The sequence below is a fragment of the Rhinatrema bivittatum genome, chromosome 10 (genome assembly GCF_901001135.1).
Source record: "Rhinatrema bivittatum chromosome 10, aRhiBiv1.1, whole genome shotgun sequence".
Taxonomy (NCBI): domain Eukaryota; kingdom Metazoa; phylum Chordata; class Amphibia; order Gymnophiona; family Rhinatrematidae; genus Rhinatrema; species Rhinatrema bivittatum.
Window position 1 is genome coordinate 93926169 of NC_042624.1, and position 17870 is coordinate 93944038.

The 17870-nt window shown below is 44.5% G+C and overlaps 1 protein-coding gene across 1 annotated transcript in view; it reads right to left on the bottom strand.

The window, feature by feature from the left end:
• The window catches only part of MSH4 (mutS homolog 4), a 184508-nt gene that overhangs the window by 151426 nt on the left and 15212 nt on the right, over nt 1–17870 (bottom strand). Inside the window, exons 3-5 of the mRNA XM_029618699.1 lie at nt 17407–17570; nt 14217–14327; nt 2259–2374 (exon numbers count right to left, since the gene is read on the bottom strand). Coding sequence (XP_029474559.1) covers nt 2259–2374; nt 14217–14327; nt 17407–17570 — 391 coding nt within the window. The remainder of the gene's footprint in view (nt 1–2258; nt 2375–14216; nt 14328–17406; nt 17571–17870) is intronic.

The window sequence follows — 17870 nt, forward strand, 5'->3', positions numbered from 1 at the left end:
TCTGTCCTGATATAGGATACCCTTTCAGTTTTGGTCTGTCTCCATCTGCTGGTCAGGAAGCTCAACCCACGGTCTGGACTGATCCGGGTACGTACAGGGAACTTAAAATTTGCTTCTGGAGAAACCCATTCAAGATTAAGTAAGTCTTTAACAGTCTTATGCATGGGAAAGGACTTTGATCTTTTTCTGAAACTGACCATAATAGGATCTTCAGAAGAACCTGATTCTGCTTCTTTTTTTTTTTTTTTTTTAACTTCGCAATCTTTAAATTCCACAAGGACTGAGAAATTAAAGAAGATATTTCATTCTTGTGAAAGAGGTCACTGTAGCAGAGCCATCTTTTCCCTCAGGTGAGAATTCATTACCAGCATCTCCTAAAACCTAGAAACCATCCTAGGAATCCTCAGATCCAGAAGATTCTAACATCTCTGTTCCTCTCCTCCTGCTTTCTGGTCCTATTTCTGTACCTGTTGACAGATCCTGAGGAGGTGGCAGCACTGGAATGGATCCTGAGACCAAACTCTGTCCCATGCAAAAAGCCTAATATATACATTTTAAAAATTATTTAGAAACTGATGCCCATGCTAAGGGGCTTTCAGAGCAGAATGGGAAGGAGATGCAGTCAAACCAGCAAAAAGTTGACTGCTCCATGGAGGATAAATCTGACATTATACTGTGGGACTGAGGGAGACTCCATCTTCCTTTCTCCCAGCCATGCTCCCAAAATAGCCTACATCTTTACTGAGGTTGAAACCCTACCAGTGGGAACAGTATGTCAGCCCTGCAAATGCAACTTCCCAAGTGTCAGTTCTACTACTCCGCTGGCTTTCTCTCTCCTTCGTTCGCACACAGGCCTCCATTAACCCGCATTACCCGCACAACATGGCGTTTTCTCCATAAACCTGGAGATTATGATCACAGGCACAAGCTCACACTGCAGCAGGAAGAACTCTGTTCCACTCCCCAAGACTGACCAATCCGGTGCCCTTGATTGCAGCACACTCCAGGCTGGTACTGAGCTGGTCTCCTGCCTTTTCTCTTCCTTTATTTTTTTACTTTATCAAACCCCGCTCCCCGCCCCCCCCCCCCCCAAAAGGGAACCAGAAAGCTCTTTCTTTTTTGGAGGAGACTCCAAATTCAAGTGGGGGAGAGGGAGACCAAAGAGGCAGGGAGGCTAAAAACATGCTAGCCCAAATTCCAAATATAAAAAAAAAAAAAAAAAAAAGATGGAAGCCATGTAGCACAAGCTGTGCTCAACTGAGGGAGAGCGTACAAGCCTTTCACCTTTTTTTTATTCCTAGCCTAACCAAGCCTCAGCCAAACAGCATGGGAAACGGAGAATACTGGCAGACTGAGGTCAGTATGGATACTTACATAGGGTGATGTCAGTGAACCTATAAATGTCTCCATCTGCTAGATAGTGGGCATAACCCATACGTCTGGACTAGTCTGACTGAAGAGAAAACACAGCTTTCCAGATGTTACCATGCCCCCCCCATTTCTATGCATGAGAATGTTTTACTTACCTGAGAACTTATACTTACCCAAGGGCATTTTTCACCTATCCCAGACAATCCTAGTTTAAAGACTTTCTCTAGGTTTGCCAGTCTGTTCTAGAAGACACTTTGCTCCTCCTTTGGTAGGTGGACACAATCTGTGATCAGTAGTTTTTGGAATGCATTTCAAGGACTGCAATGTAAATTTAAGCTGTGGGGTACTCCCTTCCACCTGCCTCAGCTCTCTCTGTACCTCCCTGAAGCTTCAAACTGGTGCCTATTTGTTAGGAAGCCAACAAAGTACCACGAGAAATGTACCCTCCACCTCTGTACTCCAGCTTTGTGGCATCAATGTCACTTCCTCCTAGACATTTTTATTCAGCAACATTATTGTTAGGGAGAGGAGTGTTTGTGGTTTAGCAGTTAAATACCAATTGAAAAATAGACCCAGATATCACAGTAAAATGTCAAAATAAAATCTGTAGTGAATTATTTGTGACTCTGAGGATATACAATACAATTTCACTTTAAATCGGTACAATAGATATAGAAGGTTGAGAACCAGCATTCTACTGTGTTATATTACTAGTATAGAAGAGAATGTTTTGTTATAGTCAACTACCACATGAGCCATCCAAAATTACTCCATTTTCTCATAAACATTATTTTAAAATATAGAACTACAATTGTTTGACCTTCTGTTATCTTTGATAACAAAAATCTAAATCTCCATATGGAATCAAATTATTTTCTCATGCATACTTAGACTGAACCTCCATTATGACTGTGCTGAATTCAGATGTACACAACTGTTCGATGTATTCCAGACCTTTTGTTTCATTGAAATATTTCCTTTGTACTGTAGTGAACGTTACATTCTGGGGGGAGAAAAAAATGATTTCAAAAGATTGTTTAAATCTATTAGATACTGTTTTGCCAAACTGGGCTTTAGTTTAAAATAAACATAACCGGCACAGTAAATTAGTCAATACATGTAGTTTAGCAATATTTTTCAAAAGTAAGAAGAAATTACTACTTACCTGATCATTTTAAAAAAAAAAAAAAAAGAAAATTAAGACAGGTTAATCCACACCAGTGAGTTATGCACTTCTACCAGCAGATGGAAATGGAGCAAAGCTAACATCACGGCATATATAAATCCCTGCACTGACATCAGCCCGCCAGTATTTTCTGCAAAAGCCAACTGTGGACAACTAAACAATACATGATCATAACTATTAACATGCAACCATTCAAACACTCAGTTAACAGGAAAACAGAGTTCAGACAAGGAGTGTAATATCACCAATCCAGGGACTAAATCTGACACTTTCCAGTAATCCCTGGAGATGCAGCCACTCAGGTGGACAATAGAACCACCATCCAGCAGCCAAGGGCAGGAAGGTGGATTAAACTGTCTTCACTAGAGAAAAGGAAATTATCAGGTAAGTAGTAATTTCTCCTTTTTTTTTTTTTTTTTAGCACTCTGACAGATTGATCCACAACAACAGCGGAATGTACCAAAGTTACTCCCGAACAGGGCAGAAGGCTGCCCGTGGTCTGATCAACACCGTACGTGTGAAGGCTGTGTCCTTCTGGGCCTGCACATCCAGGCGGTAATGCCTGGAAAAGGTGTGTAAGGAGAACAACATTGCAGCTCGGCAAATCTCGACAGGAGACAACAATCTAATCTCCACCCATGACACTGCCTGAGCTCTATTGAAATGAGCCCTAACCTGACTAGGGCTGCTCAACATTCGCATACGAGGCCATGATAATGGCGTTGCGGGCTATCGTAGCCCGCAACGCCAACTCACCCTGTTTACTACAACCGTGGAGTATAAACAGCCAGTCCTTCTTCCTGAGAGGTTTAGAAACCTCCAAATACCTAATGATATGCCACTTGACATTCAAGGTCCATAACAGGTGATATTTATCCACATCTTTCTCCCTGTCCAGTGTTGGCAGGGAAATTGATTGATTCAAATGAAATTCCAAGACCACCTTTGGCAAACAAAGGATGGAACAGTTCGCTGCTATATCGCCTTCTGAGTCACTCTCAGAAATGGTTCCCAGCAAGACAAGGCCTGCAGTTTGGAAACTGCGCGCAGAACAAATCGCCACAAGAAACACCAACTTAAAAGTAAGTAACCTCAAGGAGAGGCTAAGCAGTGGTCAGAAGGTGGGACCCTCCAGAAAATCCAGAACCAGATTAAGACTCCACAAGAGCAGCGGCAACCACAAGGAAGGGCGAAGATGCTTCACCCCTTTTAAGAATGGGCCACATCCAGATGGGCCGAGAAAGGTTCACTATTGACCTGACCTCAGAAACAGGCAACAGCCGCCACTTGTACCTTCAAGAAATTAAGGGGCAAACTCTTAATCAACCCATCCTGCAAAAAAATCCAAAATGAGCGGAATCTTAACCGAACGAGGACGGTTCCTCACACCAAGCCTCAAACACTCACCAAACCCGAATACAGGATAAGGAAGTGGAAAACTTTTGCGCTTGAAGCAGGGTGGAAGTCACAGCAGGGATGTATCCACAATGCAGCAACCGAGCCCTCTCAAGGGCCATACCGTAAGACAAAATCGAGTTAATCTTCATGAACAATAGGCCACTGCCACAGCAGATCCAAGAGGACCGGTAATCAGAGAGGAGAGTTCACCAGCAGCCTCCGCAGATCTGCATACCACGGCCTCCTGAGTCAATCTGGCACCACCAGAAGCACCATCCCCGTGTCTCTCTCAATCTCCGAATCATTCTGCCCAACATGGGCCATGGGGAAAAGGCATACAGAATCTTGCCTTCCAGCCACTCCTGTATGAGGGCAGCGATGCCTAAAGATTTCAGATCTCACCTGCGACTGAAGAAGCAAGGAATCTTCGCATTGTGTGATGTCGCCAGCAAGTCTAGAAACAAGAGGCACCAGTAATTCACTATGAGATGGAACACTTCATTTGACAATTCCTATTCTCCTGGATCCAGACTGTCTGCTAAGAAAGCAAAATTGCTTACCTTGTAGTCCTAATATAGAGAAGGAGCAATGCTGCACTCCACAATTCATATACACAATCCACAAGGAGTGCAAGAAGACTATAGGTCCAATAATTTCATCTTCAAAAATATTTATTTTAAACGTTCAAAGGAGCCACTCCTATTTTTAATTCATGCACAAGTAAATGACTGCTTCAGGGTCCCCCGACACGGACCCCGTGTTTCGCCCGAAGGCTGCGTCGGGAGGGACAGTCTATAATTTTGACAAAAGCTTAAAGCTTAAAGTCAGCTCCTTGCCGCTTTAGCTGTGTGAATTCCTCAGCTGACTTTAAGCTTTTGTCAAAATTATAGACTGTCCCTCCCGACGCAGCCTTCGGGCGAAACACGGGGTCCGTGTCGGGGGACCCTGAAGCAGTCATTTACTTGTGCATGAATTAAAAATAGGAGTGGCTCCTTTGAACGTTTAAAATAAATATTTTTGAAGATGAAATTATTGGACCTATAGTCTTCTTGCACTCCTTGTGGATTGTGTATTACCTTGTAGTCCTCACATATGGGAGCCATCTTTACACCCACAACCACGGACGGCACCACCAATTCCGATTCCAGGTTCATCTGAAAACGATGACCATGACTCGGATCATACACCTGGACCATCGGGCTTACAAAAGACCCGTTTTCCATAGAGGCCTTCAATGCTATTTCCTAGTCCATTGATGCCCTCACAGCCTGGTCCATCGGGAGATTTTATTGGCCGATTCCCGTCAATACCATCAGTGCCCTTCGGTTCTCCGTCGAGACCTTTTCTGCCTCCATCGAAGCCAAAGCAGATTCCAACTCAAATACCAAGATCTGCATCGATGAAAAAAGCATCCTCTTCCACAGGATTCTACACATCCTTCTGGATCTTATTTCCAGCAGCCACCAAATACTTGGGAGGATGTCGATACTGATTCTAATACGGACAGTGATGACCTCCCATCTGAACCTTCTCCACCAGAGGACCTACCTTTCCAACACTTTGTTAAAGAAATGGCAGATACCATTCCATTTGAACTGCTGGCTGAAGAGGATACTAGACATAAGACACTAAAGGTCCTACAATTTGTAGATGCACCAAAGGAGGTAATGGCAATACCTATCCATGAAGTTCTTCTAGAGTTTCAACACCGCCTTTGGGAGCATCCCTGTTCTGTGCCTGCAGTTAATAGGAGAACAGACGCTACCTACCTGGTCCAACATACACCAGGTTTTCAAAAGCCACAGTTACCACATAATTCTTTTGTTGTGGAATATGCCCAGAAAAAGACAAGGAAGCAGAAGCCACATTCATCTACTCCTCCAGGAAAGGAACATAGATTCCTTGATACTTTAGGAAGAAAGGTGTTACAGGGGTCCATGCTGGTGAAACATATAGCTGCATACCAGCTATACATGACCCAATATCAAAGGAATTTATGGAAACAGGTCCAGGAATTAGCAGATTCCCTTCCTCAACAACAACAAGCACTCAACGCCCTTGTTGACAAAGGACTAGAGTCAGGAAAACCTGAAGTGAGGGCCACATATGATTCTTTCGAGACTTCAGCCCGTTTATCAGCTACGGGAATTAGTGCATGGAGGTGGGGTTGGCTGAAGGCTTCCGATCTCAGAATAGAAGTCCAAGAAAGACTCGTGGACCTTCCATGCGCAGGAGACAACCTCTTTGGAGAGAAGGTACAGGCCATGGTATCTTTACTTAAAGATCATCACGAGACACTACGTCAACTGTCTAAGTTACGATCGGATCCAGCATCCTCTGCACGAAAACCTGCTAGGCGTGACACTAGGCACCCTTTTTACAGACCTCGTAGGTACTATCCTCCTACCTCCTCTGCACGACCTTTCCATCAACCTCAGAGAGGACGTTCACGTCAGCCAAAATAGGCTAAGGCTCAGCCACCTCCACAGTCGACACCTGCATCTTGTTTTTGAAATCTGCGCCAGAGGAGAGCAGCTTTTCCCACAATCCTCAAACCAATTTGCCCGTAGGAGGTCGGCTCCATTACTTCCAACACCAATGGAGCCTCATCACAACAGACCAATGGGTCTTAGCTATCCTAAAAAGAGGATACTGTCTCAAATTTCAAACGCTACCCCCAGAGTCTCCACCCGTCTTTGGTCCCACAGCATCATAACATCTCAACTACAATCAGAACTTTCCACCCTGTTGACTACCAGGCTGTAGAAACAGTTCCCCGGTCTCAACAGGGCAGAGGATTCTACTCCCGCTATTTTCTCATTCCAAAGAAAACAAGCGGCCTCCGTCCCATACTAGACCTCCGCAATCTCAACAAATTTCTGCACAAAGAAAAATTCCGAATGGTTTCCCTGGGGACCATTCTTCCCTTGTTGCAACTAAGGGATTGGCTCTGTTCACTGGACCTTCAAGATGCCTACGCTCACATTCCCATTTCCCCACATCATCGAAAGTACCTGCGATTTGTAATGGGGAAAGGACATTTTCAGTATCGAGTCCTACCATTTGGACTGGCCTCAGCACCTCAAGTATTCACAAAATGCATGGCAGTCGCAGCCGCACATTTGAGTAAAAACAGCATTCATGTTTTTCCATACCTAGACGACTGGCTCAGCAGGAATCCATCCAAGCAAGGAGCTCTTGCTGCACTCCAGAGCACCATATCCCTCCTGCATTCCTTGGGGTTTCTAATCAACTACCAGAAATCACATTTGACCCCGTCTCAGCTCCTTACTTTCATCAGAGCAGACCTCAATACCACAGTCACAAAAGCTTTTCTTCCAAGCCACCGTGCCAACAATCTAGCGACTCTGGCAAATCACTTGAGTGCCTGCAAATTCGCCCCTGCTCTGCATTTCCTAACCCTGTTAGGCCACATGGCGTCTACAGTTCATGTAACACCTATGGCAAAGTTAGCCATGAGAAGGACTCAATGGACCTTAAAGTCTCAATGGCTGCAAGCAATTTAGCCTCTGTCGACCATGATTCGAATCACAGACAATTTACGTCTCTCACTTCGATGGTAGACAAACCAATCGGCTTACCATTCCAGCAACCGACTCCCTCAAGTAACTCTAACCATGGATGCATCCCACTTCGGATGGGGAGCGCATGTAAACAACCTTCAGACTCAAGGTACATGGTCCCCACTCGAACGCAATTGTCAAATAAACTTTTTGGAGCTTCGAGCAATGCGATATGCCCTCTATGCCTTCAAGGACTGCCTATCCCACAAGGTTGTGTTGATACAGACAGACAACACAGTGGCAATGTGCTACATAACAAGGAGGCACATGCTCCTATCGCCTCTGTCAGGAAGCAGTGCAGATTTGGGCCTGGGCCTTAGCACACTCCATGAGTCTCAAGGCCACGTACCTAGCAGACATACAAAATGTCCTAGCGGACATCCACACAAATGGTCTCTGGATCCCTGTGTAGCGAGCAAAATCTTTCAACGCTGGGGTCAACTAACCATAGACCTCTTTGCGTCCAAACTGAATCACAAAGTGGAAAGGTTTTGCTCCCGCCACAGTCATCGACAAATGTTCCCCAAGGATGCCTTTGCTCGCCCCTGGAACACAGGCCTTCTGTATGCGTATCCTCCGATCCCGCTCATCGCCAAGACTCTCGTGAAGCTCCAACAGGACAAGGGGATAATGATCCTCATAGCCCCGTATTGGCCTCAACAAGTTTGATTCCCAATACTTCTCGACCTCTCGATCAGAGACCCAATTCGCCTGGGCACAGCACCCACTCTCATAACTCAAAATCGAGGCAAGTTACACCACCTGAACCTGCAAACACTTGCTTTGACAGCATGGATGTTGAAAGCTTGATTCTAAACCACTCAATCTTTCAACGCCAGTCTCCCAGGTTCTCATAGCTTCACGAAAGTCTTCCACACGTAAATTTTACAGTTTCAAATGGACTAGATTTACTAAATGGTGCACGCAAAACAGTGTTGACCCTTTTTCTTGTTCCACTTCATCTTTACTAGATTATTTATGGCACCTTTCAGAATCTGGACTCCAGACTTCTTCTGTACATGTACACCTCAGTGCTATAACAGCATATCATAAACTGATAGGGGATGCCCCAATTTCAGCACAACCCCTAGTCAGTCGATTTATGAGAGGTTACGGAATGGGACCTTAATGTAGTACTTGCAAGACTCATGCACTCTCCGTTTGAGCCTTTGCATTCCTGCGAGGTGAAATTTCTTACATGGAAAGTATTTTTCCTCATAGCTATCACATCGGCTAGGAGGGTCAGTGAGTTACAAGCACTGGTCACTTACTCACCCTATACCAGGTTCCTGCACGACCGAGTGGTCTTACGCACTCACCCAAAATTCCTGCCTAAAGTGGTAACGGATTTTCACCTCAACCAATCCATTGTTTTACCCACTTTCTTCCCAAGGCCTCATTCTCACCAGGGGGAGAGAACCTTGCACACCTTGGACTGTAAGCGTGCACTCGCCTTTTACCTTGATCGCACTGCAGTCCATAGAAAATCCACTCAACTCTGTTTCTTTTGACAAAAATAAACCAGGAGTTGCAGTAGGAAAGCAAACTCTCTCCAACTGGCTAGCAGACTGTTATCGAATTCTGTTATGAAAAAGCAGGCCTTCCTCTCCAAGGGCGAGTAAAGGCGCACTCAATTTGGGCTATGTCAACATCCATAGCACACTACCGTTCTGTACCTATTGCAGATATTTGCAAGGCTGCTACTTGGAGTTCGTTGCATACCTTTGCAGCTCATTATTGCTTAGATAAGGAAGGAAGACAAGACTCTGTCTTCGGACAATCTGTCTTGAAAAACCTATTCCCAGTGTAATACCAACTCCTTCCACAATCATCTGCCGTGATTCAGGCTGCCTCATCTTCGTCAATGGCACATCAGTTGTTGTGCCTGTTGCACGAGTTATGTACCATTGACTGATTCAAGAAAGTCAGCCTGTAGCTTACTAATCACCCATATGTGAGGACTATCATCCTGCTTGTCCTGGGATAAAGCAAAATTGCTTACCTTGTAATAGGTGTTATCCCAGGACAGCAGGATGTAGTCCTCAAGAAACCCACCTGCCACCCCGCGGAGTTGGGTCTGTTACGTTTTATTATTTTATTTTTTCGCTCGTACTTTTTTGCTACAAACGAGACTGGAGGGAGACCTCTGTGTTTGCAGGGATCATGGCATGCTGGGCATGCTCAGTAGGCTCAGTGTGCCAGGCAAAAGTTTCTAGAAACTTTGACAGAAGTTTTTCCGTGAGGGGGCTCCATCGTTGATGTCACCCATATGTGAGGACTATCATCCTGCTTGTCCTGGGATAAAGTCAACTCTTACATTGTCTTTTCCTACAATATGTGAGGCTGAGATCTCATGAAGATGTACTTCCACCCAATCCATGAGTGGGCTATTTCCTGCAACACTTGCTGGCTCTTGATTCCTCCTTGGCAATTGATGTAAGCCACTGTCGTGACATTGTTCAACATCATTCGGACCACTCAACCCTGCAAGCAGTCGATGAGTCGTAAGCATGCCAACCGAATGACAAGGGCTTCCAGCCGAATGATGATCCAGAGATACTCCTCTGTCCTCCAGTGCTTTTGTGCTGTCAACTCCTTGATGCTGAGCTCCCCCAACCCTGGAGGCTCGCATCCATCATGAGTACTAACCAGTCCAGTGTTCATAGGGGAATGCTCTTCGATAGATGATCTGCTTGCAACTACCACTGCAGTTGGATGCTGATCTCCACTGGAAACTGAAGCCACATAAGCGCACTTGTTCATGGAACCACCTCTAGGGTGGCTGCCATCAACCTGAGGATCTGTAGATAAGACCACACCATCTGGTATATTGTTTCTGTCAATAGTCGCACCTGCACCAATCCCGAAACTTAAACTCCCCTCGACTGTACTGCTATTATCAGCGAGTGTGAGGTTTCTATGTGGGAAAGAGTCACTCGCAAAAGATGGTTGACTCCCTTGAGATCCAGAATTGGGTGATAGAAACGCTCCTTCTTAGATACAATGAAATAAAGGAAATATCAGCCCATATTTTCTTGTGACAGGGGCACTGGGATCACGACCCGCAGGCTGAGGAGCCTTGACAATGTTCACTCCACTGCCTGTCTCTTCTGCAGAGAGCTACAGGGAGACACCACGAAAATGTCCCAAGGAACGCTGGGAAACTCTAGAGCATAGCCATCTCTTATCACCTCCAGAACCCACTAGTCTGACGTGATCTTGACCCACCTCCGAAAAAAAGGAGAGACAGGTGACCCCCCCCTATCTCCTGTTCCTAGGGGTGGGTCGGCACATCCCCATCTGGGCTTCCTGGGATGAAGGATTAAGAGCTACACAAAGGTCAAGCCCTCTGAGAAACGGCTCCTCTGTGGGGTCGAAAATGTTTGAATCCCCTAGCACAACCTCTCATGCCCAACAAATGTGGCACCTGCTTTTAATCTTTTGGTAACCAAGGAACCTGGGATTCACCATTTATTGTCTTTTTTTTTTTTTTTTTTTAACTTCCAAACAAGAGTGATCCTTTAAAAGGCAATATCATAAGATTAGACTTCAAAATTGTATCAGCCAACCAATTCCTCAACCATAGTTGACGCCTGGCCACTGTCACCGAAGCCACCTCTCTGGGAGAAGTGTCCACCAGGTCGCAGCCTGCAACCGCCAAAAGGGCAGCTGCTGGTTCCATCACTGCCTTGGAATTCAAACCAGACTCATCAACTTCCTGAGAGAGAAGCAAGCAAGAGCAAGCAAGCAGCAAGAGGCTATCTGCAAATTCACTGCCACCACCTCAAAGCTTGCTTAAGGATAGCCTCAACTCTCCTATCCTGTGCATCCTTCAATGCTGCTCCCCTTTCTACAAGGATTGTCACCTGCTTGGTGAAGGCACACATCAGAGCATACACTTTCAGAAAGCACAACTGCTCTCTTGCCGCCAGATCCAGGAGGTACAGCGCTTCTAAGGCTCGTCCCCCTTTAAAATTACCTTCCAGGGCACTCCATTCAAGATTAATCAATTCTTGAATAGCATCCATAATGCTTCATGTAAAGAAACTAAAATGGAATTAGCACCTGGCATCCCTAGCATCTTCCGTGTTTGCGAGATTAGAGCCAACATCATTATTCTATATGGTTCCATCCTCCAGGGAATAAGGATCAGCTTCATCATCCATGCCAACTGGGTCCCTATTGATGGCGGAGGCTCGGGCACCGGTATGGGGGCCAGTGGCACTGGCAGCTCAACGCTCTGGAGAGCCTTAAACACCACGGATTGCACCCTGCGGTCCAACTCCTCCTGAAAGTCCGGAGTGGCCAGGACCGAGGGAGGGGGACAAGGTGTCAGTAGCTCTTCCTCAGGTCTCCAAGGTAGCACGGTGGCCAGCATCGGTGTCAGTGGGAAACGCCTAGGACTACCAGGGGCATCAGAGGATAGGGCCTCGGATGGCCAGTGTCACTTCAGTGGTGGCCTGGCGGTCACCAGTGCTGCTCCAGAAACGGAGCCATGTGTCAACGGTGACCAGTGGCGATGCTTGCGGGATCTCCCTCAGTGCTCAGCTCAGTCTTTCCCCAGTGCCGAGGAAGCAGAAGATCCCAATGTCCGGGAGAGCGGAGAAATCGATGATCTGTCACCGTCCCCGCGATACTTGGAGGTACTGGCGAGAGGAACAGCCAGGGGAAGTGTGTCAAGGGGCTCCCTGCGACCTCTCAGCGTTGATGAAGCCGACACAGGAGTAGACTCTTAATACTGACTGGCCAAATTTACTATCATGGAGAGAGTCAGTATCCAAGCAGTAGCGAGAAGTAAATTGTGCACCAAATTCCATGTGGCAGTTTGACGCAAGTCTTTAGCTGAAGTACAACCAAGGAGAGCTATGGATACTGCCATAGCTTACATGGTGTGCTTTTACTTTTGTGTAGCAAACTGAGATACAGTGCGAAATCCAATTTCCAGTTGACCATTCATCAACTGCTAGTCCAGGTCTGTTAGGCTTAAATAAGACATACAGCAGGGTGGACTTTCTAACACCTTTACTTCTGCTGATATAGAAAGACAGTGCTCTTTACAACCTAAGGTATGTAGAAGCTAATTCAGATCTAAGAGTGTGATGCCTGGAAAGAAAGTAGGAAGAATAATAGATGGTCAATATTTAACCACTGTGCAGCTCGGCATGTTAGCCAGATAAACTTACCTGACAAACTTAGACTATATACTCAGTGGCACAGTTATTCCCCTGAATATATCCAGTTATCCTAAAATCTGCTGGATAAGTTTATCCTACTAACTTTAGGACAGGTCTACAAGACAACCAGATTGAGCCAGATAAATTATCCAGCTAATTCAGCTCCTCCCAGTTAAATCCCCAGAATGCCCCTAACTTATCCAAGCCAAACTTTAGCTGGATAGAAAGTTATTTGCTTAGAATTTAGTGGATAAGTGTCCAAATATTCATTTAGCCGGATAACTTGAGTTATCCAGCTAAATTGTTTTGAATATGGACTAGAGTTCTAAATTAATCAGAGACTACCTTCAGAAGAAACTTAGAGTGTGTATCCAAAATTACTCTATTAATACAGAATTTTGTGTAAAGTGGGTACGTCACCATTACTTGAAGTTTTCTTACTCTTCTATTGGAGGTGATGTAAACAAGAAATACTACTTTGCAGATTAAATAGTTAAGCTAAGTACTTGTGAATCAAAGGCATTTGATTCAAATGAGTGAGGATTACATTGAGATCCCAAGGAAGTGCAGGTGATCTTATGGGAGGCTTGAGGTGAAGTATGCTTTTCATGAAATGAGTTACTAAAGATTAGTTTTCCTTTTTCCTAATTCCTCCTCCCTTCTCATAGCCATCATATAACATTACTAGCACGTGTGGCTGAGCCACCTGCCTGTTCATGGAGAATCCTATTTTTAAAATGGCACAGAAATACCAAGTACTATGAGTTATCAGAGAGCATTGGGTCACAATGTGTTTTCAAATCCATCAATGCACACACAACAAAGATCTTCCTTCCAGCCAAGTTCTTATCACCCTGTTATATGTAACTGTCTTTTCCGCACCATTGTTATAGTTATGTTTACTATGCACCCCTGTTTTATGTGAACCAGCACGATGTGACTGCTGTCTCGAATGCCGGTATATAAAAATCTGAAATAAATAAATAAATAAATGTAACAAACAGAATGGCAAATTTAACGATGCTTGCTTATAACATCAGAATATGTTCTGGTCCACAATTAGGATAGTTGGAATAAACAGAAAAATTGACAAATTGTCTTGCTGAAATGTTTTAATAAACCTTTTTTCAAAATTAAAAAAAATAGTAAAAGCTGAATTATGTGGTCCCCAAACCATTATATTCATGCAACAACATTACCAGGTGTGCATTTAAGAATTTTAATGCTTGTCTCAATTGCTGCAGGAACTTTGCTTTTGGCATCAAGCCTCACAACACACAAAATCCTGTACCTGTCATAACCCACATAATTCAGTAACAACAATAGTTCTGATGCATAGTTTATTTTCATCAGATAGATTTGATTATACAAATGCACTTATGCAAGATTCTTCTCAGAACCCGCTCTGCGCTCTTTTTAAAAAAGAAGCATTCAGAAATAATCACAGTGGAAACTTAATGCATATGGGTTTACATTTATTAAATTATTTTAAAAATAAATTACCTTGAAGTTTTCTGATATCAGACTGAACAATTTAGTTGTGTTCCCCTTATCACAAGCAGTGTTTGACATTATTATTTCTAATGGTGTCAAAATCTTGAGTTTGGTGATTACCTAAAACCATATTTCAAAGGTCATTAAAAATATTTAGACATTCCAGGCTATATTTTCAGAAACACCACACAGGGCTTTGTTTATAAAGACAGTATCCCAGGATACTCTGTTATTTTGACTCGGTTATTTTCACTTTCGAATAATAGAAGGACTAGGGGGCATTCCATGAAGTTAGCAAGTAGCACATTTAAGACTAATCAGAGAAAATTCTTTTTCACTCAACGCACAATAAAGCTCTGGAATTTGTTGCCAGAGGATGTGGTTAGTGCAGTTCAAAAAAGGTTTGGATAAGTTCTTGGAGGAGAAGTCCATTAATGGCTATTAATCAATTTTACTTAGGGAATAGCCACTGCTATTAATTGCATCAGTAGCATGGGATCTTCTTAATGTTTGGGTAATTGTCAGGTTCTTGTGGCCTGGTTTTGGCCTCTTTTGGAAACAGGGTGCTGGGCTTGATGGACCCTTGATCTGACCCAGCATGGCAATTTCCTATGTTCTTATGATTACTTGGATTTTTGTCTTTCAAAGTATATGACAACATGGGTAGCCAAGACTGCTGACTTGCCACCCCTTTTCTGCCACACGAGCCTGATAAGAGATATGTCAAGAATCACTGGAAAAATAACAGCCACACCTCTGAAAATAATTTAACAAGGAAAAGGGCTATATGTCCAAGCAATGGTGATTATGCCCTAAACAGTACCAGTCAGCATATTGTGCCAGGGCAAACTAGGCCAACTGGATCTTTCCCCAAGCCAAGGGAGGGATCCAGCCATGGGGAAAGCACAAGCTAGACTCACTCCTATGGCTCCCCAGGTTCTCTTTCTGTGGCTGTGCCTGCCATGAAACCCAGCTAAGTGTGATTCATGGGAGGACTGCCACGGCACTCTTCCCTAATTCCAAATTTTACTGCACAATGCATTTTAATCTGCACCAGGATCAATGGATTACATTTGATTAAACAGTTTGTTTCTACTGGGCTGGGAAATGATTATTTACATTGTAGCATTTGCAATTGCTCTACTACAACAATTAATTTGCTTAAAATGATTACTAAATATAATTTATCTTTTATAAATGCAAAGTGATTTTCCATTAGCTGGGACAAGTACTTAAAAGACAATATAATTAATTCATATGAAACAGTCATGTAAAAATGTATAGAAACATATGCAAATATTCAATAACTATTTTTTTTTAACATTAAAAAAAATAGTTCCAAGACAAGAAATAAATTAATGCTTTTTTATGTTACTACTATTATAGAACATGCCTAATTACAATGGATTCATTAATTAAGGTCTGAGCAGCCTCATTTACATTAGCCATATGTATTTAAGAGCTTAATTTTTCAACAGCAATTTTTAATCAGTTAAATTTCCATAAAACAATTGAGGATCAGCAAACAGGTTGTACAGTGGACCCTTGACTTACGAACTCAATTCATTCCAGAGGGCTAGTTGTAACTCAAGTTGGTTGAAAGTCAAGACTACTTTTTCCATAAGAAATAATGGAAATACCCATAGGGGCGGATTTTCAAACACTACGTGCGCGGGTACTTTGGTTCGCACCGGTGGCGCGAACAAAAGTATACCAGATTTTATAAGATACGCGCGTAGCCGCGCGTATCTTATAAAATCCGGGGTCGGCGCACGCAAGGGGGTGCACATTTGTGCAACCTGCGCGCACAGAGCCCAGCGCGGCCTGCCTGTTCCCTCCGAGGCCGCTCCGATTTCGGAGCGGCCTCGGAGGGAACTTTTCTTCGCCTTCCCCCCACCTTCCCCTCCCTTCCCCTACCTAACCCCCCCCCCCCCCTTACCTTTGTCGGCAAAGTTACGCCTGCTGAAAGCAGGCGTAACTTTGCGCGCGTCGCCGGCAGCCCCGCTCGGTCCTCCGGTCCCGGGGGCGTGGTCCAGAGGCCTCGACCACGCCCCCGGGCCGGCGCCACGCCCCCGGAACGCCGCGTCGTTTCGGGAACGCCCCGGACACGCCCCCTCCCTCCCCATTTCGAAAGCCCCGGGACTTACGCACGTCCCGGGCCTTTACGCGCGCCAGCGGCCTATGCAAAATAGGCGCACCGGCGCGCAGGGGTTTTAAAATCCGCCCCTTAATGCATTCCGAATCTCCCAAAGCACCCCTTACCTAACATTTTCATAATAAAAAAGGGTTGCATAATGTGTGTAATTATCAGAAACACCTATAATTTTCCTAGTGCACTCAACAAAAAGTTATAAAATCAGCCTAGCTTACCAGAAACAATTTCATACTGTACTCACCATTCAAGTTGACATCTTTGGCTTGCAGGAAGGGAGGAGGGGGAGGATTCCCCCCTCAGAGCTGATTTCTGGCCCCCAAACACTCATTTCCCCCTCCCAGCATACTCACCCCTCCCCTCCTGATACCTTGCTGTAGCCAGCTGAGTGCTACACTCCCTTTCTGCTGCTGCACAGAAGCTTCCTTGGTCACCAGTGATGCTGTTGCTTGCTGCAATGCCGTGCCGGGTCTGCCTATGTGCTCCTGTGAACATTTGCAGCTCTGGGTGCGCCTGAAATGGACAGGCCTCATCGGCAGCAGCAGCAGCCAATCACTGCAACAGCAGAGTAGAAGTCCCACCCACCAAGCCCAAAAAAAACGCGATTGACAGGAAAAAACGCCCAGTTAGAAGCAACCGCACGCACGAGCGGATACACATGGCCTTGGCCAGCATTCAGGTTGTAACTCAAGACTTTGGGCCTTATTTTCTAAATGTATCGCACGCGGTAAGGGACATTTCGCATGTGAAATGTCCCTTTTCGCATGCGATACCAAAATGGGGGCGGAGTCGGCCCGTCACCGGGGCCGACTCCGCGAAGCCGCCGCAGACGACGAAAAGGTAAGGCCCTTTTCGCGTCCTATTTCGCTCCCAATAGCTACACCTCTTATGGTGGCGCTATTGGGTGCGAAACCGGCAAGCCAGTTGTAACTAGAGGGTCCATTGTAAATGATATTTTTCTTCTGGACTAATAATGCATCTGTGACCAACTTTCAAGTGTTATCCTTTCTTCATAAAATAATTCAGCTTCATTTGTTTGAAATTTACCTTAGCATACGTTGTATTGTCTGCAAACTGTGATAGTATCACCTCAGGATTTTTTAAATCAATGCTAGCCATTCCTATTTCACCTCTGGCAAGTCCTCTTCCTTCCACTACAGCTACAATAACTGATGCAGCAGAGTAAGCTGAGGCTACAGACGAAGATGTAACTATAACACAGTAGAGCAGACTAACAATTATGATCCACTTAATTACAAACTAGTTTACTGTTACTTATTCTACTTTATTGCAATTCCCTAAAAAACATTAAAACAGTTTACAAAAAATAAAAATCACAAATTTAAGTACAAAATAACACAATAGACTATTCATAATATATTGCTAACAATCATAAACAGAGAAAATCACAACCTACACATAATGGAGGTAATTTTCAAAAGGATTTACACACAAAAGTAGCATTTATAGCAGTATTTTATGCTTTGTTGTGGAGGCTTGGGTGCATCAAG